This window comes from Vigna radiata, chromosome 3 (genome assembly GCF_000741045.1).
Source record: "Vigna radiata var. radiata cultivar VC1973A chromosome 3, Vradiata_ver6, whole genome shotgun sequence".
NCBI lineage: Eukaryota > Viridiplantae > Streptophyta > Magnoliopsida > Fabales > Fabaceae > Vigna > Vigna radiata.
Genome location: NC_028353.1, coordinates 5,142,901 through 5,165,456, shown reverse-complemented (window position 1 = coordinate 5,165,456; position 22,556 = coordinate 5,142,901). Strand labels below are relative to the sequence as shown.

At 28.9% G+C, this 22,556-nt stretch overlaps 2 protein-coding genes across 2 annotated transcripts; both read right to left on the bottom strand.

Moving 5' to 3' along the window:
* Nucleotides 1–5,460: 5,460 nt before the first annotated feature.
* Nucleotides 5,461–7,899, bottom strand: LOC106758004 (protein NUCLEAR FUSION DEFECTIVE 4). Its single transcript, XM_014640886.2, has one exon. The coding sequence runs from the start codon at nt 7,373–7,375 to the stop codon at nt 5,630–5,632; it is 1,746 nt and encodes a 581-aa protein (XP_014496372.1). The 5' UTR covers nt 7,376–7,899; the 3' UTR covers nt 5,461–5,629.
* A 2,418-nt stretch (nt 7,900–10,317) lies between these two features.
* LOC106756921 (protein NUCLEAR FUSION DEFECTIVE 4-like) lies at nt 10,318–12,200 on the bottom strand. The gene has a single exon (XM_014639518.2). It carries the CDS (start codon nt 12,192–12,194, stop codon nt 10,407–10,409), a length of 1,788 nt encoding a protein of 595 aa, XP_014495004.1. The 5' UTR covers nt 12,195–12,200; the 3' UTR covers nt 10,318–10,406.
* Between the last annotated feature and the right edge of the window lie 10,356 nt (nt 12,201–22,556).

Below are 22,556 nucleotides of genomic sequence, written 5' to 3'. Positions count from 1 at the left end.
AGGTAGTAAGTTATGCATTAATTACATATTTATTATTTAGACTTTTAGACCAAACTAATTTTAATATCGAAAAACTTTTGTTACATACCTATACATTAAAATTGACCAACACAAAATAATTTGAAATATGAAAGAGATTAATCTACACTACCTACTGAAATATAAAATAAATTATATGTGAATTTTTAATTTGTTTTATTTTTTTAATATCAATGTGTCATAAATTTTAAGATATTTTTTTAATTTTTATTTAGAATGGTTTTTATAAGATTTACACTTTCATTAATATTTTTTTTATTGTTGAGCTTTCTTAGTTTTTTACTTGATTATTGATAATTTCAATAAGAAAAATATTTTTTAATTTTTATGATCTAAGGTAGTAAATTTTATATGATACTCTCTAACAATAAAATTTTAAAATTCATCCCATAAACATGTGATTTTATATATGAACCTTGCAATATCCTAATAAAGGTGTCTATGAATCTTGAAAATCAATTAAAATGTAATTTAGTTACACAATCTGAGTTTATATTACATTAAACCATAGTACATGAAATTTACATTGTGCAAAAATTACATGTGGAGATATAATTGACATTTCACAAGGTTTAAGTGATTAGTACTCATGCATGTGCAATAAAGGTTATCTTTTTACCATCAAAATTGATCCAGATTCCACCTTTTTAATTCAATTTAATATATAAAATAAACTCATTAACTAAACTTTGTACTCAATATTTACTATGATTTGATGATTTTCCTTTTTCTTTTTATTTACTTCAATGTTCTATCACATGGTAACTTATTAGCAATAAAATAGATAAATGTGCATATTTAAGTGTTTTGAAATGTTGAGAGATTTATCATTAAATATAATTTTATGAAACTACGAGGAAAATATTAATAATAAATATTAAAAAATGAATGAATTATATTATCAATATTTGGTGCTTTTATGAGCTATAATTGGTTATCATATATGGAGTAACTAAACAATTAGTATAAGTAATGACTATATGAGTTTGATATACATATATACAAATCATTTATTGAATTTATGACTCATGATTGGTCACATTGACATGTAAGAAAAATATTATTGGAATTGATTATAGGATTATCATATTAATCAAGATAAAAAAGTTTATTAAGTTATCATTCAGTTGTCATTAAAATAAAAATTTATATAAAGACATATAAATATGATATGTAATTGAAATATTTAATATTTTTGAATATATTGTATTTATTATATTTCATCATACTTAAGCGTCAAAATATTTTTTTATAAGTAATGAACGATACAAACTAACTAACTAAAGAAACATAAAAATAATGAAAGAGTAACCTATCAACGTCAACTAACAAGAAAGTACACATAGAGATATGATCACAACATTATAAAAACAATACATATGTATATTAGATTAATTAATAATGTCACTACAACATATTAATTAACTAAAAAGTGTTAGTTCTATTCATTCATACACAGTTAATATAAATTTTCGTATGCAATAAAAAGTTTATCCTAAATAACATATTAACTATTTTAATCTAAACATAAATGTGATTTTCAACTAATTAAAAATTTATATTAATAACAAAGACAATCCTCTGCTCAAACTTTTGCAAACCGCAAAACATCCTATTGTTATTTTACAAAATATATAAATAAATAGCATCTTAGATATCATCTTAAGCCAAAAATCAATAACTAAACACATTTACGTATTATATATATCCAACAGGACTTTCAAAAATCAGCTTCACTCACCATATAAAATTAGAACCAACCAACAATGCGTCGTATTAGGCTTCCTCCAATAAATTCATCAATTAAATAAATTATCGTCTTAAAAGCACTACTAAAACAATGAATTTTATCACTAAAAAACAAAAAACATGTTTCTCTTTTCTGTCGCTTGATTTACTTCTTTTGTAGAGACATGTTTTCTTTCAATCCTCAATCTTTACTGTGTTAGTAAATGTCTTTAATAATCATAAAACTTCAAAATTTCATTTAATTGATAAGAACATTAGGCCAGAGTTAAACCTCATTAAAATGATCACTCTAATCATATAAGCTACAGCATCATGTTAACATAAAACTATCTTAATAAAATACATATTCATACCACATGTTAACTCTAATTCTATAATTTTGAAAATAATAACCAATAAGTGTGATAGGTGAGAAAGCTCATAACCTCGTTTATAAATAAGCTCTAGTTGATTGAGCAATAACTTTTTCTTGTCATGACAAAAAGTATTTTAAATATATTACATCACTCCATTAACTTATTTTACCAAATAAAAATATTTCCCTTGATTTTGGTAAAAATGAAAAAAAAAAAGAGAGAGAAAAAAAAGAAGAGAAACCAAATCACAATTTTTATTAATAAATTTACCAATAAATTATTTATTGATAATTATTGATAAATTTTACTTAAAGAAGTTCTATCTTTAAATTTATGTTTAAATATAATAATTACAATATCATTTCTTAAATATAAAATTATATTCAAGGGAAACCTGATAACTTAGCCAAAGATACCATTGATCAAACATGTAACAATCTCACCAATAATTTAACTAAAATTTGAGAATTCTATTTAGGTTTAATATCTATTTTGCTCCCTCCTTTGGGAGGGTTTGTTCAAAGTGGTCCCTCCTTTTTTAAAAAGTTCACTTAAGTCTCACGTTTTGCAAAAACTGTTCAAAGTTGTCCTTTTCGCTAACGACGTTAAGTTCATTAACGGCAGACGTGCCAGGTGTCTAACATCTGCTGATTTGGCATTGTTAATTGTTTTAAAATATATATATAATGCTGAGGTGGAAATTAAAATAATTAGGGTAAAATAATGATAGCATTAGGGTCAGAAGTGATTGGGGTAATTAGGTTAGGGTAATTCGAATTGGGGTAATTCGAATTGGATTGGGATTGGTAGGTTCGTGATTGAAACTGAGATGAGGTTAGGGTTCGTGGTTCCTGAGCGCGATTGAATGCGAAGGTCAGAAGATCGAATTTGGGTTCGTTGTTGGTGAAGGTTCGTGGTTCGTGAAGGTTCGTGGTTCGTGAAGGNAGGTTCGTCGGAAGAAAACCTGATCGGAAGAAAACCCAATCTGAATCCCCAATTCGGAAGAAAGTCCCCAATTTTGACACCTAGGACCAATGTTGATGCTGCTGGTCTCTTGGAAAATTATGATGTTTATTCGGTTGTCATATATCATATGGTGGAACTGATTTTCTGATTGAAATACATTTGTGCCCACACTCATTTTTTTTTGTAATTTAAAATTTAAGGTGGTGTTTTTATAATAAAACGTAAGATACAGGATGAACACAGAAAACGTGTTTTAAAACCAGATTACCCTAAATATTTTTGTTTCTTTTCATTATTGATTTGGGATTCTGTTTGGTATCACTTGTTTTCCTTTTGCCTTCATTAACCAGGAGCACATGATGGGTGGTAGTATTTTAAACCAGTTTGTGATTTAAGCATTTAACTAATCAATATTTTTTTTCTGCTTTGTCCCTGGTAGGACTAGGATCCATGAAAGGGAAAGATGACAGTGCGACAAAATCAGCGAAAGGGAGGAGGGTTCAGTTTTCTGGTTCTAGGGTTCTTAGGATTTAGATTGGGGATTTTTTTCCATTTTAGATTTCCAGAAACAATTAAGGTTCTTAATGAGATTTTTAATTAATTACCCCCAATTAACCCCAAATTCAATTTTTAATTTAAACCTAATTTTATTAAATTCCACGTCACAATTAATTACTTTTTTTTTAACATACAACAGTGCCAGCACAACCAAAACATTACACCTCAACAAATATTAGCCACATGGCAGCTGTGCCGTTAAGAAAGTTAACGCCGTTAGCAAAAAGGACTATTTTGAACAATTTTTGCAAAAAGTAGGACTTAAGTGAACTTTTGAAAAAAGGAGGGACCACTTTGAACAAACCTTCCCAAAGGAGGAACCAAAATAGGTATTAAACCTTCTATTTATATACGCGACCACGTAATAATTTAATTTAATTCGTTAATAATCTATTTATATATTATTATATTATTATAAGGTAGCTGTTAAATAATGATGGGTTGTCAAATTATATATGTTTGAAATCTCATCTCTAATATTGATACTTGCATAAAGTTATCAGTGTATATGCCAAACCTGTAACAACTTATATCCAACAACAAAAATACAAGTTACTGAGTATTATTTTGTACCGTAAAAATTTAACAAAGAAATTTACTATCATGCCATTTTGCTTAATGAATTGAATTATTAAAGTTTACAGTTTCAAAGGAACTAACCTAGATTCATTGACAAGGGAAATCACTTAGGTTTTATTCACTTTGGCGTTTCTGACTTATTACTTACCAAAAGAATGTTCTTGATAGACACGTAAACTTTTTATTGTTGACAAAACATTCTGGTTTGTGGTACGTAGGGGTTGACATGATTGAATGAATGAATTGTCTTGAACACAGTCAGGAGTGACGAAAGGGTTTGGTCCCACCCATGTTATGTTTCTGGATCCGTATTCATCTTTCAACGTACAAGTCTAGCTCCAGGAGTGTTCACTACTATCTATCTTCATGTGGCTGTGAATTAAGGTAGCTGCTACCAAGGCCATTCCACTTTCTCTTTGTCACCTTTTCCACTGTCGCGCTGATAGGTATATGTATATATAGAGAGAGATACGTATGTGGTTCTCTTTCACTACTGTATTTCATTTTGGTTTGAAAAGACACATAATCTTATTCCATATTCATGAACCACATGTTAAAACAAATCAGTTTTGTTCATCGAATATCAGGATTCAACGAATGCCAAATTAATTTGGATGCATTTGTTCATGGGGTATACAATTTGCAGCAGCAATTAGTTATATAATAATAAATTTGAAAAGCAAGGCGCTTGGAGACCTAAAAGTAAATATAAAATTAATTAGCTGACCTTTATCTTCCTCATGAAAAGAATGTAATGTAATTATCAAGTGGTCCACTCCTGGGTCTCTTTTTATGAGGAACACAATAATTAAAAAACATAACTTTTATGAATTTAATGTAATTATATATGGTGGAAATAGTTCACAATGTCATGTTTACATTGGCTTCGATCATATTATCTGTAATGTAACTAATCAATAACTTGTTCTTATGGGTGAGTGTGAGAGGAATAAATTTGAATCATGTAATTTTTTTTTTAATATGATCCAGATTTTAATTCTTTTTATCTCTTATGCTTGTCAATGTACTACTGTATATGATTCAAAATTCAAAATTATTCATATTTTCTACCAAATTTTATTACTTAAGGAACTTGTGAAAGGTAAATACTAAGGGGAATTTTAAAGATGTAATCATCCTGAAATCTTACAATAACTTCTCCCTTTTCACCCATATAAATTTGACGTGAGAGAAAAATATTAACATGGAGTTCTTTCCTCAGATAAAAATGCTCTAATAACTAACGCTTCTGATGCCATTCACTATTTAATAATTCTACAGAACCAAACATATTAATGTACAAAAGCCATGCATTTACTGCAACTAAAACTTAAACACACTCTTGTATAGTTTTTCTCTGGTTTCTTGAATGTCCTTGTATTTCAACCAGAACACTTAACACCTTCCTTTGTAATCTCCGTCTCATTCTCTGTTGTTTCATGTTCCCTTCTAAACTTTCTATAGATATCCCCTTTGTAAAATTTTCTAGTCCTCAGAGCCAAGATGAACGAGGCTAAACACGCAACCAACGTTGAAGCTGTGATTATGATAAAAGCCATTCTGTAGCATTGCACTCCTACACAAGTTAGGTCCTTCCCTGCTTCTCTCCTTAGTCCTTTGGCCTTCAATTGTTTCAAAGCCTCTTTATCATACAAAACACCAGCCACTTTCACGTTTAGAATGTACGATCCAACAGGGCTTGCCGCGCCTCCTAAGTTGTATAGCGTGGAGTAGTATTTAAGGCCAAATATTTCTGATATGATTGCAAACATCAGTGGCCACTGAGCTCCAAAACAAAACCCAATAATCACTGAAGACAAGTAGAGAGAGTTTGGGACGCCAAGGGCTATCAGAATATGCCCAACACAAGAGAGAAGCAAAACTAGAGTAACCATGTAGGGACGAGGAACTTTGTATTTGGCTAAGAGGACTTCAGAGGCATAACCTGCAGCTACTCTTCCTAAATAGTTCCATATGCTCACCAAGGACACAAAGGTTGTCGTGCTTTTACTCGGGTAACCCAATGAGTTTCCAATCTGTCCTAGATTGTCTATGGCTGTTAATGTTCCGCCAGCACCGAACGTTGTTGCAACGAACAAAGTCAGCATGTCCACACTGAAAAGTGCTTGCAAAATGGTGTAGTCTTCTCCCCTCTTAGGGGGGTTGAGTATGTTCCTGAAACACGAACTTTTCTCGTGTGAACTTGTGGTAGTTGGTAGTACTTCTTGCTCGACGTTTGGAGGTGGAATAACTTCAGTGACTACTTTCAACTCAGGTGCTGAATCGGTCAAACCTTCCGTTTTGGCCTTTAAATGATTTACCTCCTCTCTAAATACCACAGCGAGTGGGAGAAGAAGAAAGGAGAGAACAACAAGGCCATCGACTGTGTACTCAATCCTTGAGAAACTAAGCTTGTTTTGTACAAGGATCAAAACCATGAGAAACCCAGCAAGACAAAGTGAAATATACAGAAGGTGGTAGAAAACTCTGTTGTTCTTAGGCTGGTGGACTGTGTTGAATATCCGAATTGTTGGAAGGAAAAGGAAGGAAACAGCGGCAGGGAGCCAAGCAATGAGTAAGATAAGGGCCTGAGGGTTGTGATCACCATAGAAGGCATGGTAGAGCTGTGTGATGATGGCACCACTTAGACCAACGTAACCTTTGAGTAGGCCTAAAAGACTGCCACGGCTTCCTGGGAAGTTCTTGACACATGTGACCAAAGCACCAGTGTTGGCAAAGGTTTGAGAATTTGCACCAATGCAAATGTAGAGACACATTTTCCAAAGTTGGGGTTTGGCAATGCGGCCAGAGACTGCAAGCCATATCATGAAGTAGCCAAAGAAGTTCATAAGAACCCCTATAGAGAGTACCACCCAGGGTGGTGTTATCTCGTTGACCAACCCGGATACCACTCCAACGTTGGCACCTAGGTCTTTGAAGAAACTGAGCAAGTTGAGAGTGGATTGGTCGTACCCCAAAGAGGTTTTGACCTCGTTAGAGTATGCTCCAAACATATAGGTTGCCCCAGCAACGGACATGATAAGTAAAGATGCAAACAGCATGAACCAACGCCCGGTGATAACATTGTAGCCGAAACTCTTCATTCCTCTCAACTCCGCCACCCCCATTTTTCACTTCTGTTGTATTTTGGGATCAAACACTTTCTTGTGGTGTAAGATAAAAGAGGGTAATTGAAGTGAGATGAGGCTACCCAGAACCACGAATATATATATAGATATATATATATACAGACAGAAACTTTAGCGATTTCGGCCAATCTGGTTGATCTGTAGAGATTAACACGAACCACGTGTTCCAAAAAAGAATTTGTAATATTGGGGTGAATGTATATGGATTGAGTGGGGTGTGGGAAGATTGTTTCCCGATATGTGAGGAAGAAAAAGTTGCACACGGAACAAATGATTATAGTTTGACGCGGTGGATTATGGAAATAAAGGCCGGTGGTATCAGGGGAAGGATGTTATCAGGTATTTTACGAAAAGAAAAAGGAGTGATAATAATTTTGCGGTAAGTACAATTATATGAATGGAGAAAGTGACTAGCACTAAACGTGGTGGTCCTAAGCAACCACTATTGGAGAAGAGCCTGGGATCAATGGTAAACTGGAGGTGGCCACCGCTTTATACAAAAAATGTGCAAGACAAAATTTGAACTATATATTGAATACAACTTCTGTGTCCAACCTAACTCTTGAAACTCTACTATTGTTTTGAACGAAGATGTCTGTGACACAAATAATTAATCGTGTTTGGTAATTACTCGACGTTAATATCCATGGCTTCTTGCTTTATTTTACGTGATTTGTTCTAACCTGTATGTTTTTATATTGTTCTTCTCCTTTTTTTCATCCATTTTTTCGTTCTAATAATGTGACCTGAATCGTTAGGTTCATTTTTGTTTTCTCTTTTTTGTTCTCGTGATCGACATCCTCTCCAAACTCTACCCGCTCCACTATCCAAAGTGAAGACAAAAGAGTAAGGATTCGATGAATTTCGTTCGTAATGTACCTAAATTCTGGTCCGGTCGAATGCAACATGGCTAACAAAATAGTGAGATAAGTTGATTTTGGTAGGCCAATGTAAGCCGTGCCCCCGTGAGAGTCACTTATTTCAGCTATCATTTTCGGCTTATAATTCCTGAAATGAGTTCTTATGATATTTATGATGAAGGCGTGAATGAAATTGATAAACGAGGAATTTGAACACTGGCTAACAAGTCTTTAAAGTTATTCATTTTGCTTGGAAATCCTCTAACTGCTCTAGTTAAGTCGTGTAATCATTACTTGCTTTTGGTTTATGTTTTTCCTTTCTTATGATGTACATTACGAAATATCATGTATTCATAATTTGGACCAGTTTTCACATCACGTATGATCCATAGAATAGAGTTATTCATTGCACAGGTGTGAAGAAATATGTCTCATTATAATTTTAGATCATTGGTATAGCTAGATTTGGGTGTAATGAAGCATGCTGTAAAAAACTAGTAAGACGGTGTATTGGTAAGCCCATTTAAGCCAAGGCCCATATGAATTCACTTGTTTCAGATGTTGTTGCTTTTCTTATGCAACTTTTAGAAGAGTGTAATTTTTTAAAAATGATTATTCGGTTTATCTGGGCTTCTACGATAAAGCAATAAATGAAATTGTTCAAAGAGGCATCGATTTAATGTCTTTTTTACTATGATTGGGTAATTTTATTTTGAATTTACTAAAATGTTGTAATTTATAAAAAAAAAGAAAAAAAGTGAGATTGGAGAAGTCGTGACAAGTTAGCATGATTTTATAAGCAAAAATTCTATTATTTTAGAGTGATTTCATTACAATTAAAATGAAGATGCACTAACTTTGGATGATTTTTTTTAAAAAATATAAATAAAGTTTTTGCAACTTGAGACAATTTTAATTAAGATTAATTTTATTAAAAAAATGTGAGAAGAGTGAAAAATCACGTAGAAAAATTTTATCAATTTTCATTTTAGAACTATTAAATTTATGAACTTCTTAAAGATTTATTTTGGTTTTTAAAATTATATTTTTTCATTAAATTTCTTTAAAAGTTAACTATTTTTTAAAAAAACGGTGGATAATTAACACCAATAAAAATGCAAAAAAAGTAAAGAAAAACTTTTAAATTGTTTTAACTATTTATTTCTACTCATATAAATTATTTTATTTTGATCCATATGAACAAAAACAGTATTTTTTTTTTTATTTACTTGGTTCTTATTACTTTCCTTTGTAACAAAAGGATAAATGTTGTAAAGTAGAGTCTAAGTGCATGACATCGTATGCGATGATACGAGTGAGGCCTTTTGGTGACGAAGATATCCATTAATATATGAGCATTGATACCTTGACACAAATTATACGTTCAATGACACTGTCAAATAATAATATTTTGATTATAATTATATTATTTTTTTAATTTAAAATCATTAAAAGTAGTCAAACTAACTTTTTCCTTAATATATATCTTCTCTTTTGTAAGTAGGTGGTTCACTTTCTATGATACAAGCTTGCTGCGTTTCGGATAAGTATGTATCACAATTCAGTTTATAAACAAGAAAAGGTATTATTAAATTAATGGATTGCATTAAAAGTTCATAAAAAATAAAATACTTAATATGTCCTAGGCATCAACTTAATAGTGATGATTTAGATTATATAAACAAGATCACATATGTTCAACTTTTGAGAATCATAATATTAAAAGTTATAATAATTAGAATAAAATGTTTTTATAATTAAGTTTAAAAACCACTTATTAACGAGTGGTTATATCATTGTTGCGGAGGAGTAAAATAAATATCAAATACAACATTTTAACTTCAAATATTCCGTTTATTTAAGTTAAGAGATAGGCATCCTTCTTAAAAAAAAAAAGGAAAATGATATTTTAACACCATTTTTTGATACCACGTGTCAAAATGTGATTGGACAATTTCAAATTAAAAAAAGTTGAGGCAGAAGTATATTTGGAAGAGAAAAACTAAAGTTTGTCTTTTTAATTTGAAATCGTCCAACCACATTTTGACATGTGTGCAGTGTCAAAATGGTGTAAAAAAAAGTGTTAAAATATCATTTTCCTAAAAAAAAAGATAACAATAACAGCGACTAAACCCTAAAGCAAAAACACTTCAATTTTTGTTTTTCTTATCCTGTTCTCCTAATGCACTTCCGTGTCCTTCAGTTGCTAACATACCATTCTCTTGGGTTACATGTTCCACTCTGAAGTTTCTATAGATATCCCCTTTGTAAAATTTTCTAGTTCTCAGCACCAAAACAAACGATATAAAGCAGGCAAACAGCGTCGCCGCCGTGATTATTACAAACGCCATTCTGTAGCACTGCACTCCAACGCAGTTAAGCTCCTTCCCCGCTTGTCTCGAGAGTCCTTTGGCCTTCAACTGTTTCAAAGCCTCTTTATCATACAAAACACCTGTCAGTCTCACGTTTAAAATGTAAGATCCAACAGGGCTTGCCACGGCTCCAAAGTTGCACAACGTGGAGTAATGTTTAAGGCCAAATATTTCTGATATGATCGCAAACATTAGCGGCCACTGAGCTCCCAAACAGAACCCTATAACGACGGAAGCGAAGTAGAGGAAATTTGGGGCACCAAGGGCAATCAGAATATGGCCAACACAAGAGAGAAGCATAACAACAGTGAGCATAAAGGGACGAGGGATTTTGTATTTGATCAACAAGATCTCAGAGGCAAAACCTGCAACTACCCGTCCCAAATAGTTCCATATGCTTAACAAGGACACGAATGTCGTGATGCTCTTCCTCGGGTATCCCAATGACCTTCCAATCTGTCCTAGATTGTCTATGGCTGTTAATGCTCCGCCAGCACCAAATATTGTTGCAGCGAACAGAATCAGCATGTCAATACTGAAAAGTGCTTGCAGAATGGTGTAGTCTTCTCCCCTCTTTGGGGGGTTGAGTATGTTCCTGAAACAAGAACTTTTCTCGAGCGAACCTGTTGTTGCTGGTACTTCTTGCTCCACGTTTGGAGGTGGAATAATTTCAGTGACTACTTTCGACTGGGAGGTTGAGTCGGTCACACCTTGAGTTTTGGCTTTCAATTGCTTTATTTCCTCTCTGAATACCACAACAAGTGGGAGAAGAAGAAGGAAAAGAACCACAACCCCATCGGCTACGAATTCTGGCCTTGTAAAAGTGAGCTTGCTTTGCATTATGATCAAAACCATGAGAAACCCAGCAAGGGCAAGTGAAATCCATAGAAGGTGATAGAAAACCTTGTTCTCGTTGGGACGGTGATAGTAAACGTTGTTGAATATCCGAATTGTTGGAAGGAAAAGGAAGTTAACAGCAGGAGGAAGCCACGCAATGAGTAAGATAAGAGCTTGAGGGTTGTGATCACCATAGAAGGCATGGTAGAACTGAGCGATGATTGCTCCACTTAGACCAACGTAACCTTTGAGTAGGCCTAAAAGACTACCACGGCTTCCTGGGAAGTTCTTGACACATGTGACCAAAGCACCAGTGTTGGCAAAGGTTTGAGAATTTGCACCAATGAAAGTGTAGAGACATATTTGCCAAAGTTGGGGTTTTGCAATGCGGCCAGAGACTGCAAGCCATATCATGAAGTAGCCAAAGAAGTTCATAAGAACCCCTATTGAGAGTACCAACCAGGGTGGTGTTACCTCGTTGATCAACCCCGATATGATTCCAAGTGTGCCACCCATGTCTTTAAAGAAGCCGAGCAAGTTGAGAGTGGTTTGGTCATACCCCAAAGAGGTTTTGACCTCGTTAGAGTACATGCCAAACATATAAACTGAACCTGCAGCAGCCATGATAAGCAAAGATGCATACAACATGAACCAACGCCCAGCGATAACACGACAGCTCAAGTTCTTCATTTCTCTCAAACAACCACCTGCGAACTCTCCAACCACCATTTTCGGTAATGGGGTTAAACTCTCTTTCTTGTGGACAACCAAGTATACATGGGTGGGGATATTTATATGAAGAGTTGAAAGGGTGAAGATTGTTTCCGTCCATAAACAAACGGTGGTTCCAACAGAATAAATTTTTCGTTTGGACTAATGTTAACATCTTTTTCACAATAAACTAACAGTCCAGAGATTTAAATCGGACCCATCACTAACTATAAAAGTTGTTAAAAAAAGAACATTTTTCGTTTTCATAGGTCACATTTAAAGATGTGGAAATTAAGACACTTCAATATTATATTATAATATTTTATTATAAAATGTAGATGTATAAATTCAAACTATAAATTTTTAATATTTTATTGTGTATTTTTACATGTTACTATTTTCTTTTACTTTTCTTTTCTTTTTATATTTTTAAGATCTTTTTTTTCACTCTAATAATTCCATAAGTTATATTTTCAATAAATATCACTCGTATTTTTTATATAGACACGATTTTTTAATTTATTTAAAAATAACATGTTAAAATAATATTTAAATACAAATTGTATGAATATATATTTTATATGAAATCTGATTATTTAATTATTATTTATTAACAATACAAAAATTGTATTTTTATTTAATTATAATTTTTATTATATCAAAATATATTTTTATATAACTTTAACATAAGCAAAAATAGAAATAAAATAAAAAAATACTATATTGATAACATAAAATATGTAAATGTTTATTTTAAAATTAGAAAATGTGAATGTATAGGATCTTGGTAAAGATTAATGTATTGACATAATTTTAATTTTTGTTCATAAAATTTTAAGTTTTAATATTTTAAAACTTTAATTTTATTTTTATAACTATTTTTAGTCATTGTGTTATTTTAAATAAAATAAAAATGTGACTGTTACTAGCTAGTGTAATATGCGAGAGAAAAGGACGTGAGACAAACAGAGGTGGGTTGGTGTTAAACAGTATGATGAAAACGATGGATGAACGGGGGCCATATGATATATGGTAACTCCCAACTTCACCAATTCGTCACTACTTAAAAAAAAAATGATAACATAATGTATAAGAATATTGTAATAAAATTGTTTTAAAAGTAGTATATTTATAACTGTTTTTTAATACGTGTCCAATAATATTAAAATATAAGTATTTTAGGGTATGATCTTCATCATTCCTTCATATCCACCTTTATGTTTTTATTCTGAATATATAAAATTTCTATACCATTAATTACATAATTTATACAATAAATTATATATTATATAGAGTCAGTTAAGGTACAGATAAAATCTTTGTTCTAATTTAAAAAAAAAAAGCTTCAAATATTTTAGTATTAATTATTTTAGGTAATTCAATTTTTTAGTACTAATTGTTTTTAAGACTTTAAAAAATGTTTTATTTTTAATTTTGCTTCAAGTTTCTTAAATTAATATAGTCCATGTAATAATAATTCTCTAATGTACCATCAATGTTTTATTATTTTACAATCTTCTTACCTACACTATTATATGTTCAACCATAATATATCTTTATCACAAGTAGATAGACCATAAACAAATACAAAAACATAGAGTAAGTTAAAGTAAATTATAAACATATCACTATTTATAGAAATATAAGTCACAACATCTACAATATATCCTTTTTAATTCAAATATTATAATGTCTAACATGTCACATATAGTCTTTATGATTCAATCCTCAATCTCAACTTGACAAAAAAATAGGATTCTATTTTTGAAAGTTTAGTATTGAATAGACTTAGGAATCATGCACATTATTCAACCCCTCTCACACAGAAGCTATAATTATACTTCAAAGAAAAGAGGAACTTCATTTCTCATCACATATGACACGATAAATCTCTACATTGGTTATGTATAGATCCACCCTCCCCATACCCAGATGTAAAAGCCTCCTTTAACTCTCACTCCTAAGTATTTTCCTCTATGCGAATCCAATTCTAGTACAGTCAGCCGTTTCCTTTTAGAATCACAATCCAATACACCTATTGATATCACCACATAATAGAATTCACTCCTTATGAATCCCTACAATTTTCAAAAAATGCATTCATATCAAATACATCTCCATAATCCTTCACATGTTTATAACTATTATAACCAAATTGAAACACAAATCAAAGTAAAAATACAGTTACTTCAAAGTATATATAATATTCACACATAGGTCACACATTCTCATATAATTCGTAAATCATCACATCATGTCATCCATATGTATTCTACCTCAATCCATACTAATTACATAACATCACTCATATATTGTTCATTTCAATTGAAATGTGAATAATGCGTCATTTATTTTCTATGACATTACCATATTATTCAATAATAATATTTCCATTAAGTATATCGAAACTGCAAAACGTATTTCTCTAACCACATACATCTAATTGACAATCTCGACAGTGAAAAAAGAGGAACCATATTTCAAGAACTACTTGTAAAAATATTAATTCGATATAACGGTTAACGAAACAGAAATCATAATTTTACTAAGACAACCCAGGAGCAAAACCCATATGATGCCCAACACCCTACATCAACACCTTGCGCTAAATCCCAGAGTGCTCCCTGTCAATTGTGCACTCAGCGACCACAGGACAACGCAACACCATGGACCTCTATAGCTCATTGTTAAGTGAGTGCCCAACGTGAAAGAGTGGCATTAATTCAAAGGTATGAATCACTAGAACTCACTGACTACAATCCTACGAGTGACGCCTAACACTTATGTGGTATTGCCTGATGTTGTATCAAAGTTTTCACCCCTAAATTGACTTCAATATGTTGTATAACTTGACTATCTATACAAATTTAGCTCCATCTTAGTTTAAAATACCTTAATTTTAGTTTAAACTAGCCATCAAATCAAACAATCCTACCTAAATTAAATCAACTCCACAAATAACAATAATAAACCAACCCAAAAACAATATTTCAAGAAATAAAATTACAATTTAATTTCATCATTATATTTAAAAATTTTACCAATATAGTTCAACATACCAAATTCTAAATTTCGTCACACTTCAACATGATTAAATCAACACAAACATAAGTAGTTTAATTTTACTATACCAATCACAATTTCACAATCAGTTCATCAGATCAAATTACAATTTAATAGAACTATTTAAACTTAATCTAGCTTCTCTTATCTAGATAGACATCCTTAGACTCCCCAAAGGTGTTCTACATAGACTCAACTCTCACAGGTTCCATAGACTCTACTTGAAATAGGTTGCTCGACCTGTACATAGAGAACTCTAATCAACGATCAGAACACACCCTAATAATCATCAATACTGAACAAAGATTCACCTTGATTTCTTTAACATCACATGCAAGCCCCTACAACTCCACATGTAAAAAATTTGATAACAAAATGATAATGTTAATTTTTATTATTATCTTAGTCATATTTTATCAACAAAATCGATTGTTTTCTAGCTTTTTAAAACCTTCTTATCTTGAATTTTGGCTTGTTTTTGTAAATATTTACATTTTGGATTATACTAAACTAATTATACTACTAATCCCCATTTTTTTATGATGTTTTTTTATCAAACCAATGAAGTTGGCAATCCTAAGAGGCAGGAAGAACAACCAAAATGTGAGATCAAGTTAGAAAAACTACGTTGGGTGCCACAAAACCCACGCCTAACACCACAAAGTCAAAGAATATGGTCCTCAAAGCAATTGGCGTTAGGCAGTACCTACATAACGATAGGCACCAGCAAGTAAAAAAGCATCATAGTGTTGCAGTGCTCACCAACATCAGTCAGCAACACTACAAACGTTGAGCATCACTTATGCTTATGTGATAATTTTGCCTTATTTATTCTCAATTGCTCGAAGGAATGTTCTATTTGGTGGTTGGAGACACGAACAACTCTTTTTGGAGAGGTTGGAGGTTATTAAGGCTTGTGGGAACAATATCTTCTCCCTCCTTATATCTCTTTTTTCTTCCATTTTTATTTTATAAGCTTGAGCTCTCTATGACAATGGAGAGCTAAACTTATTTAAAGGGATGATGGTTCTTATGAAATGAATATCGATTAATAGAAAATTCTATTTATAATAATATAATTGAATATAATATTTTAAAATTACTATTACTCTCAGCTATTTTCTAGGTCCATATAATGCCTACACCGGTTGGTATTTGTTTATGTGTTTATTAAAAGAGATTTAGAGGGTGAAGGAAAGAAAAAATAAATTAAGTTTTGAATAATCAACATGAAAAATCATTTATAGGTTTAGAAAGTCAATATGTATGTAAAAATGTAAAAAGTAGACTTTGTAAAGATACAAAAGATAAAATATATGCAAAATTATAAGGTAGACCCTCTAAAAGTACAAAGGATAGACTATGCAGAAATATGTAGAGTAGGCTAGCTAAAAATAAAAACTAATGAAAAAAATTAGTCTAATGTGTATTACTATACTTATCTAATTAGTGTATCTACAAACTTGTGCAATGTGTATTGCATGACTCATCTAATAAGAGAATGGATAAAGTAAATAGAATTAATGTGTATTAATATATTCGTCTAACATGTGTATAAACAGACTCATTTAATATATATTGTTATACTCATCATAAGTGTATAGACAAATTCGTCTAATGTGTTGCAAGACTTTTCTAATTATTATATGGACAAATTCGTCTTATATGTATTCTTAGACTCGTTTAATCAATATATGAAATGAACCGTTTAATATGTTTTTATATATATTCATCTAATCTATGTATAAAAAGATTCATTTAATGTGAATTGTTACATTTATGTAATGTTTTTCATTATAATTATTTAACTAACATATGAAAAAAACCTATATATTGTGTATTACAAAATTATTTAATTAGTTAATAAATATACTTATGTAATATATATTAATAAACTTATTTAATCTCACGTGTATTAATAAATTCATTTATACACTTCTCTAATCAATATATAAATAAATGGATATATCACATACATATAAATGAATCGATATATCACAAACTTAAAACATAATTAAATCTTTCTTATAATAAGTATATGAAAACATAATTAAATATTTATCGTAATATATGATAAGTATATGAAAAGACACATGGAATGATGGTTATGTGAAACATTGTAGCTATATAAAATATTATATCTCAATATTTCTTTCTTAAATACGTGAATTATTTATATTTTCAAATAGACATTCTTGTTTTTTATTTTAATTTTTTAAAATTTAGATTGTATTGTGTAAAATTTACTTTTTAAATATAAATTGAAATAATAAAAAGATAAAAAAAAAGTACAATCAAAAGAAGATTACATCATAAAATATTACTACAAATAAAATCATTTTTTCTAAAAATTAAATTCAAATAAATTATATTAAAATAAATCAAAACAAAACCAATCTCTTAAAAAATATGCTAATTTCATAAATATTAATAAACATAAATTTATAAAATTAAATCATTCCATGTTTTTCCATATTTAGTATTTTTTAATAATTTTATTTCTGTAACTTAATTTTAAAAATCCAAATAAAATTAGATTTCTTATTAAAAAAAAGCAAGTAACTTAAATATATTTATTACTCATAAGAATCTATCAAAAGATACTTAGTAAATATTTTTGTCATTCCTATTTTTGAGGATTTTGAAACGTAATCCATAAAAAATGTTTGAAGGGCTAAAAAAGATCCTGCACTCATTTACCTTAAGCCTCTGTTCGCATGAACAGATTTAACTGTTCATGCGGATTTGAGGGCGAAGAAATGCATATTCATTCATGTTCGTTTGAGTGGAAAAGCACGGAACGACGAGGACGGATTTGCAGGATGGATGCATTTTTTATCACTCGCAGTAGAGAAGAGATTAGAAGGGATTTACTGGAAAAAGTCATATTTGTCCTCAATGTTTGATTAAATTTCATGTGTCAGTATTTGGTTGAGCATAAGCAAGGTTTGCATCCAGCCATTCACCCACCACCATCTTCTAGTCTTAGATTTCACTGGACTGATTATTAATATTTTATGTATTTACTCTTTTAAGTTATTTTTTTATTTTTAGTGTATCCCATTAACTTTTAAAAGTTTATTTTGATGTTTTAAACTTGTAAATTGGTTTATCTTAGTGTTTTTGTAATAGATATAATTTATTTAATTTATATTAATTTACTACTTCATATACATTTAAAAATAAATTTATTTTATTAAATTATAATTTTTTTACTTTTTAAAAATTATTTTTAATAAAAACTTTTAACTTTTTACTCTTTATAAATATTTTAATTAAATATAACATTAACAAATAACATTTTATATCACTTTAATAACTAAGTAATCTTCAATTTCTACCAATTAAACAATTTTTTTAAATTTATCACATCAATCAAATTTTACACTAATTCTCACAAACTTTACTTCCAAATCTACTCTCAATTACCCACAAATCCACTCAAAAAAACAACAAAAAATTATCCTCAAATTCATTCAAATCCATTCAAATCATCTCCTCCAAATCATCTCTCCCAAATCACCTTATAAGAACAAAGCCTAAATTTTCATAAAATAGCTTATTTCGCTATTTTCAACGTTCATCGTTGTCGCCATTTCTACCACATAACATTTTTTTATTTTTATTTTATTCATTTTCTTACATATTACAAGTTGCAGACGCAATAATTACTGATCCCACTTCCTTTTCATATTCATGACTACGTGTCATATTGGTTTTATTGGAATCTGAGTAGGTTTCAACTTATCCTTGCAGAATGTTTTAACCATTTTTTTTATAATCTTATTTCAAATTTAAAAATGTATAAAACTAAATTAATTTATATAAAAACTAGTTCATAAAACTTCTCTCCTGTATTATTTTAAATATTTTATTTTTCTGATTTAAGCATATACTAACCTAACTTAAAGAGGTTAATTTTTCCTTAAAAATTATGAAATTTAAACAATTTCAACTTCTGACATTGGTAGAACATGTGTACGATGAGGAGAATTCTCAAATCTATATGGAATCACAAATAATTAATTATCTATGATACTTTGAGATATTCAATGATTTTATATTCATTTGGTATTTTTTATTTTTTATTTTTTTTACTTTTTTAAAAAATATAAAAACTTATTTTCTTATAACTATTTTACTACATATATCAAATAAATATAAAAGTATATTATCATCCCATTATTTTTAATTATTTACATCAATGTATGACTACATCTCTTATACCTTGTGTTAAATTATTATTTTTTTCTAATTTGAAGTATTTTTATTGAATGCAAAAACAATGTCAAAATATTGTCCGTATTTACTTTCAATAATTTGTCTTTTGACCTCGGGCTATGTAAAAATTAGGGAAAGGCTCTTATGGCCTCACATCAAACTTAAATTAGTCCTTCATAAAACAAATTAAAATTTCTAAATTATTTGATAAAAAATGTTAAATTTCATTTCACTCGTTAATATTGCTATTATTATTAAGGACTATATATATATAGTATAATGATACAATTATTATTGCATTAAGTTTATAGGATAATTTTTTTAGGTACATATTAATGCTTTAAAACTAAACACTTGGTATTTGTTTTAAAATAATATTTTTTTATAAAAGACATTAATGACACGTTGAAATCTCATGAAAATTCACTTATAAATTTAAGAAAATAATGTGTTGATAAACTTTTTTTATATAATTAATTTACAACAGGGTAAACAATTCATACTATGATGAATTCAATTATGTTATAAGAATATGTCTCATGTTTACTATGTCTAAAACAATTATAGGTTTAATTGAATTTTTTTTCACATATTACTTCTATCTTAAACATGTTAAGTCTATGGAGAAAGAAATTCACTTAAGAAATACAAATATTGATAACATTTAAGTTCGATAACATAAGAAATTGACACCACTTCCTATCTAATACCTTAAAAAAAATGGTTAATAAATTTTTTATCTTTATATAGTATATTTTCTCATTTTTATTCAATGTGAAACTTATACTCTAGCAAAACATTTTTACACAAATAACATTGTATAAACAAATGACATTGTATACCAACAAAAATAGGTAGAATTCGCAAATCAGTGCTTACTTGACCATAAGCAAAAATACAAATGTAAGTGCAAGAATTTGAGTGGAGCAATAGAAGCAAATGATTTTATGATTTTAAAACCCATAGAATATTATTTTTTAACATGATTTTCGTAGCATCTTATTACATAAAACAGACAGGAAATAACCATTGTTTCCAATAATGATTTATTGCAATTTTTTATCGATGGCCTATTTATTTAGTTTTGAAGGAATGAAAGTTTAGCGACTATTATATGTGGTTCTGTTATTGAAATGTCACATTCTATTTTAGGTGCTTTATCAATTATTATTTTATAGCTGTCACACGATTCACTCACACTGTCTAATTCAAAATTAATGTAAAACAAACTTCCTAATTATTATTATTATTATTATTATTATTATTATTATTATTAGCATTGATATAAGTATTTTAGCATTAGCATTATTAGTATTAGTATTTTCATCATCATCATTATTATTATTATTATTATTATTATTAGTAGTAGTAGTAGTATAATTTATTATCATTTTTATTATTATTGGTATTATTATTAACAGTATTAGTATAGTAGTAGTATCAATTTATTATTATTATTTTCATTATTATTAACATTGGCATCAACAATATTATTAACATTGATATTAGCTTTATTATTATTATTATTATTATTATTATTATTATTAAAGTTAAAACATTTCATTTAATAAATATTTAATTTAAAATTTTAATCATATGATTACACATCATTAAATATAAATAATTATATTTATAACTATAATAACTATAACATTTAAATATAATTATATAAATAAATTATTTATTTAAATATGATAGTAATTATATTATTTTTAATATAAATTAAAACAAAACAAAAAAACAAAATCATGACCCAACAATATAATTATCTATCTTCATTATTAAATTTTATGAGTTAACATATAATCTACTTTCGTTATAGATATACAAGTTAGCAAATTTCTTCTGTGTACTTATTTAACAATATAATTTTATTAGGATTACAATTGATAGAATCAAGTGTGGATAATATTTATTCATCACTTGCAACAGAAAATTTAACCTATTGGTACACATTTAAAAAATAAATTGTGGGTTTTTATGGATATCATGAATATCTTTTTAAAAATTTATAGATTTTTAAATTGAAATATAAATAAAATTATAAAAATATATGAGGAATAATGTTAATTAAATTAAATATTAAATTTAATATAATAAAATATTAATTTTAATTAAATTTAATTAAAAATATGTATATTAAATTTTATTTTTATTTTGTTTACCATAATAAATATTTGTAGATACTAATAATATAATAGTTACATCCGATCCATCCATTTATATACAGGTATTATAAATATTTATTCGCAAAAACTCATTGAAGTATCTATTTATTCTCTAAAACATATTTTATGTATAAATACTCATATAGGAATATTTTTATCATCCTAACAACCAATTGAAGAAATCCATACCATTAACCACCATGATAGAGCTTTCATATAAACCTTTCTAATTGAAATTCCAATAAATCAAAATCTTGCAATTAATGCATTGAAAGATGAACCTATGATGGACCACCAAGTTGTCTTCATATATCCTTCACAAATTAAGGATGTTACTCCCTACACCTCTCCAAGTGGGACTTGTACTTTTCTATTATTTTAATTTATTTTAAAAATATTTTATACCTCCCCACTATTTTCTTTTATTTCAAAAATACCCTACATCTTCTCATTATCCTTAACAATCTTTCTCTTTCTCTCTGTATATTAATGGAGCATTTACATGGCTCATTAATGAAGCATTTACATGGCTCATTAATGGAGCATTTAATGACTCAAATTTCAACTTGTGATATATTTTTTTAAATAAGTTTGATTCAATCTTATTTTTGTTGTTGAATATATTTTTTTCTTTTCAAATTACTTAATAAATGGTAAAATTTTGTTCTAAATTTCTAAAAAAATGTTTATATATGTGTGTGTTTTTTTTACATATAATATNTATAATTTTTAACATTATATTATGTTTTAACTCACTGACATGTTTAACTCAAATAACATGAATAAAATATTTAATTTATTAGATAAATAATATAAAAATATTATTAAATACTTAAAANATAAAAAAAAAGTTATTTGTTAAAGATTTAGAATTTATTTTGTTCTTTCGTCGTCATAAAGTTAGTATATAATAATAATAATAATAATA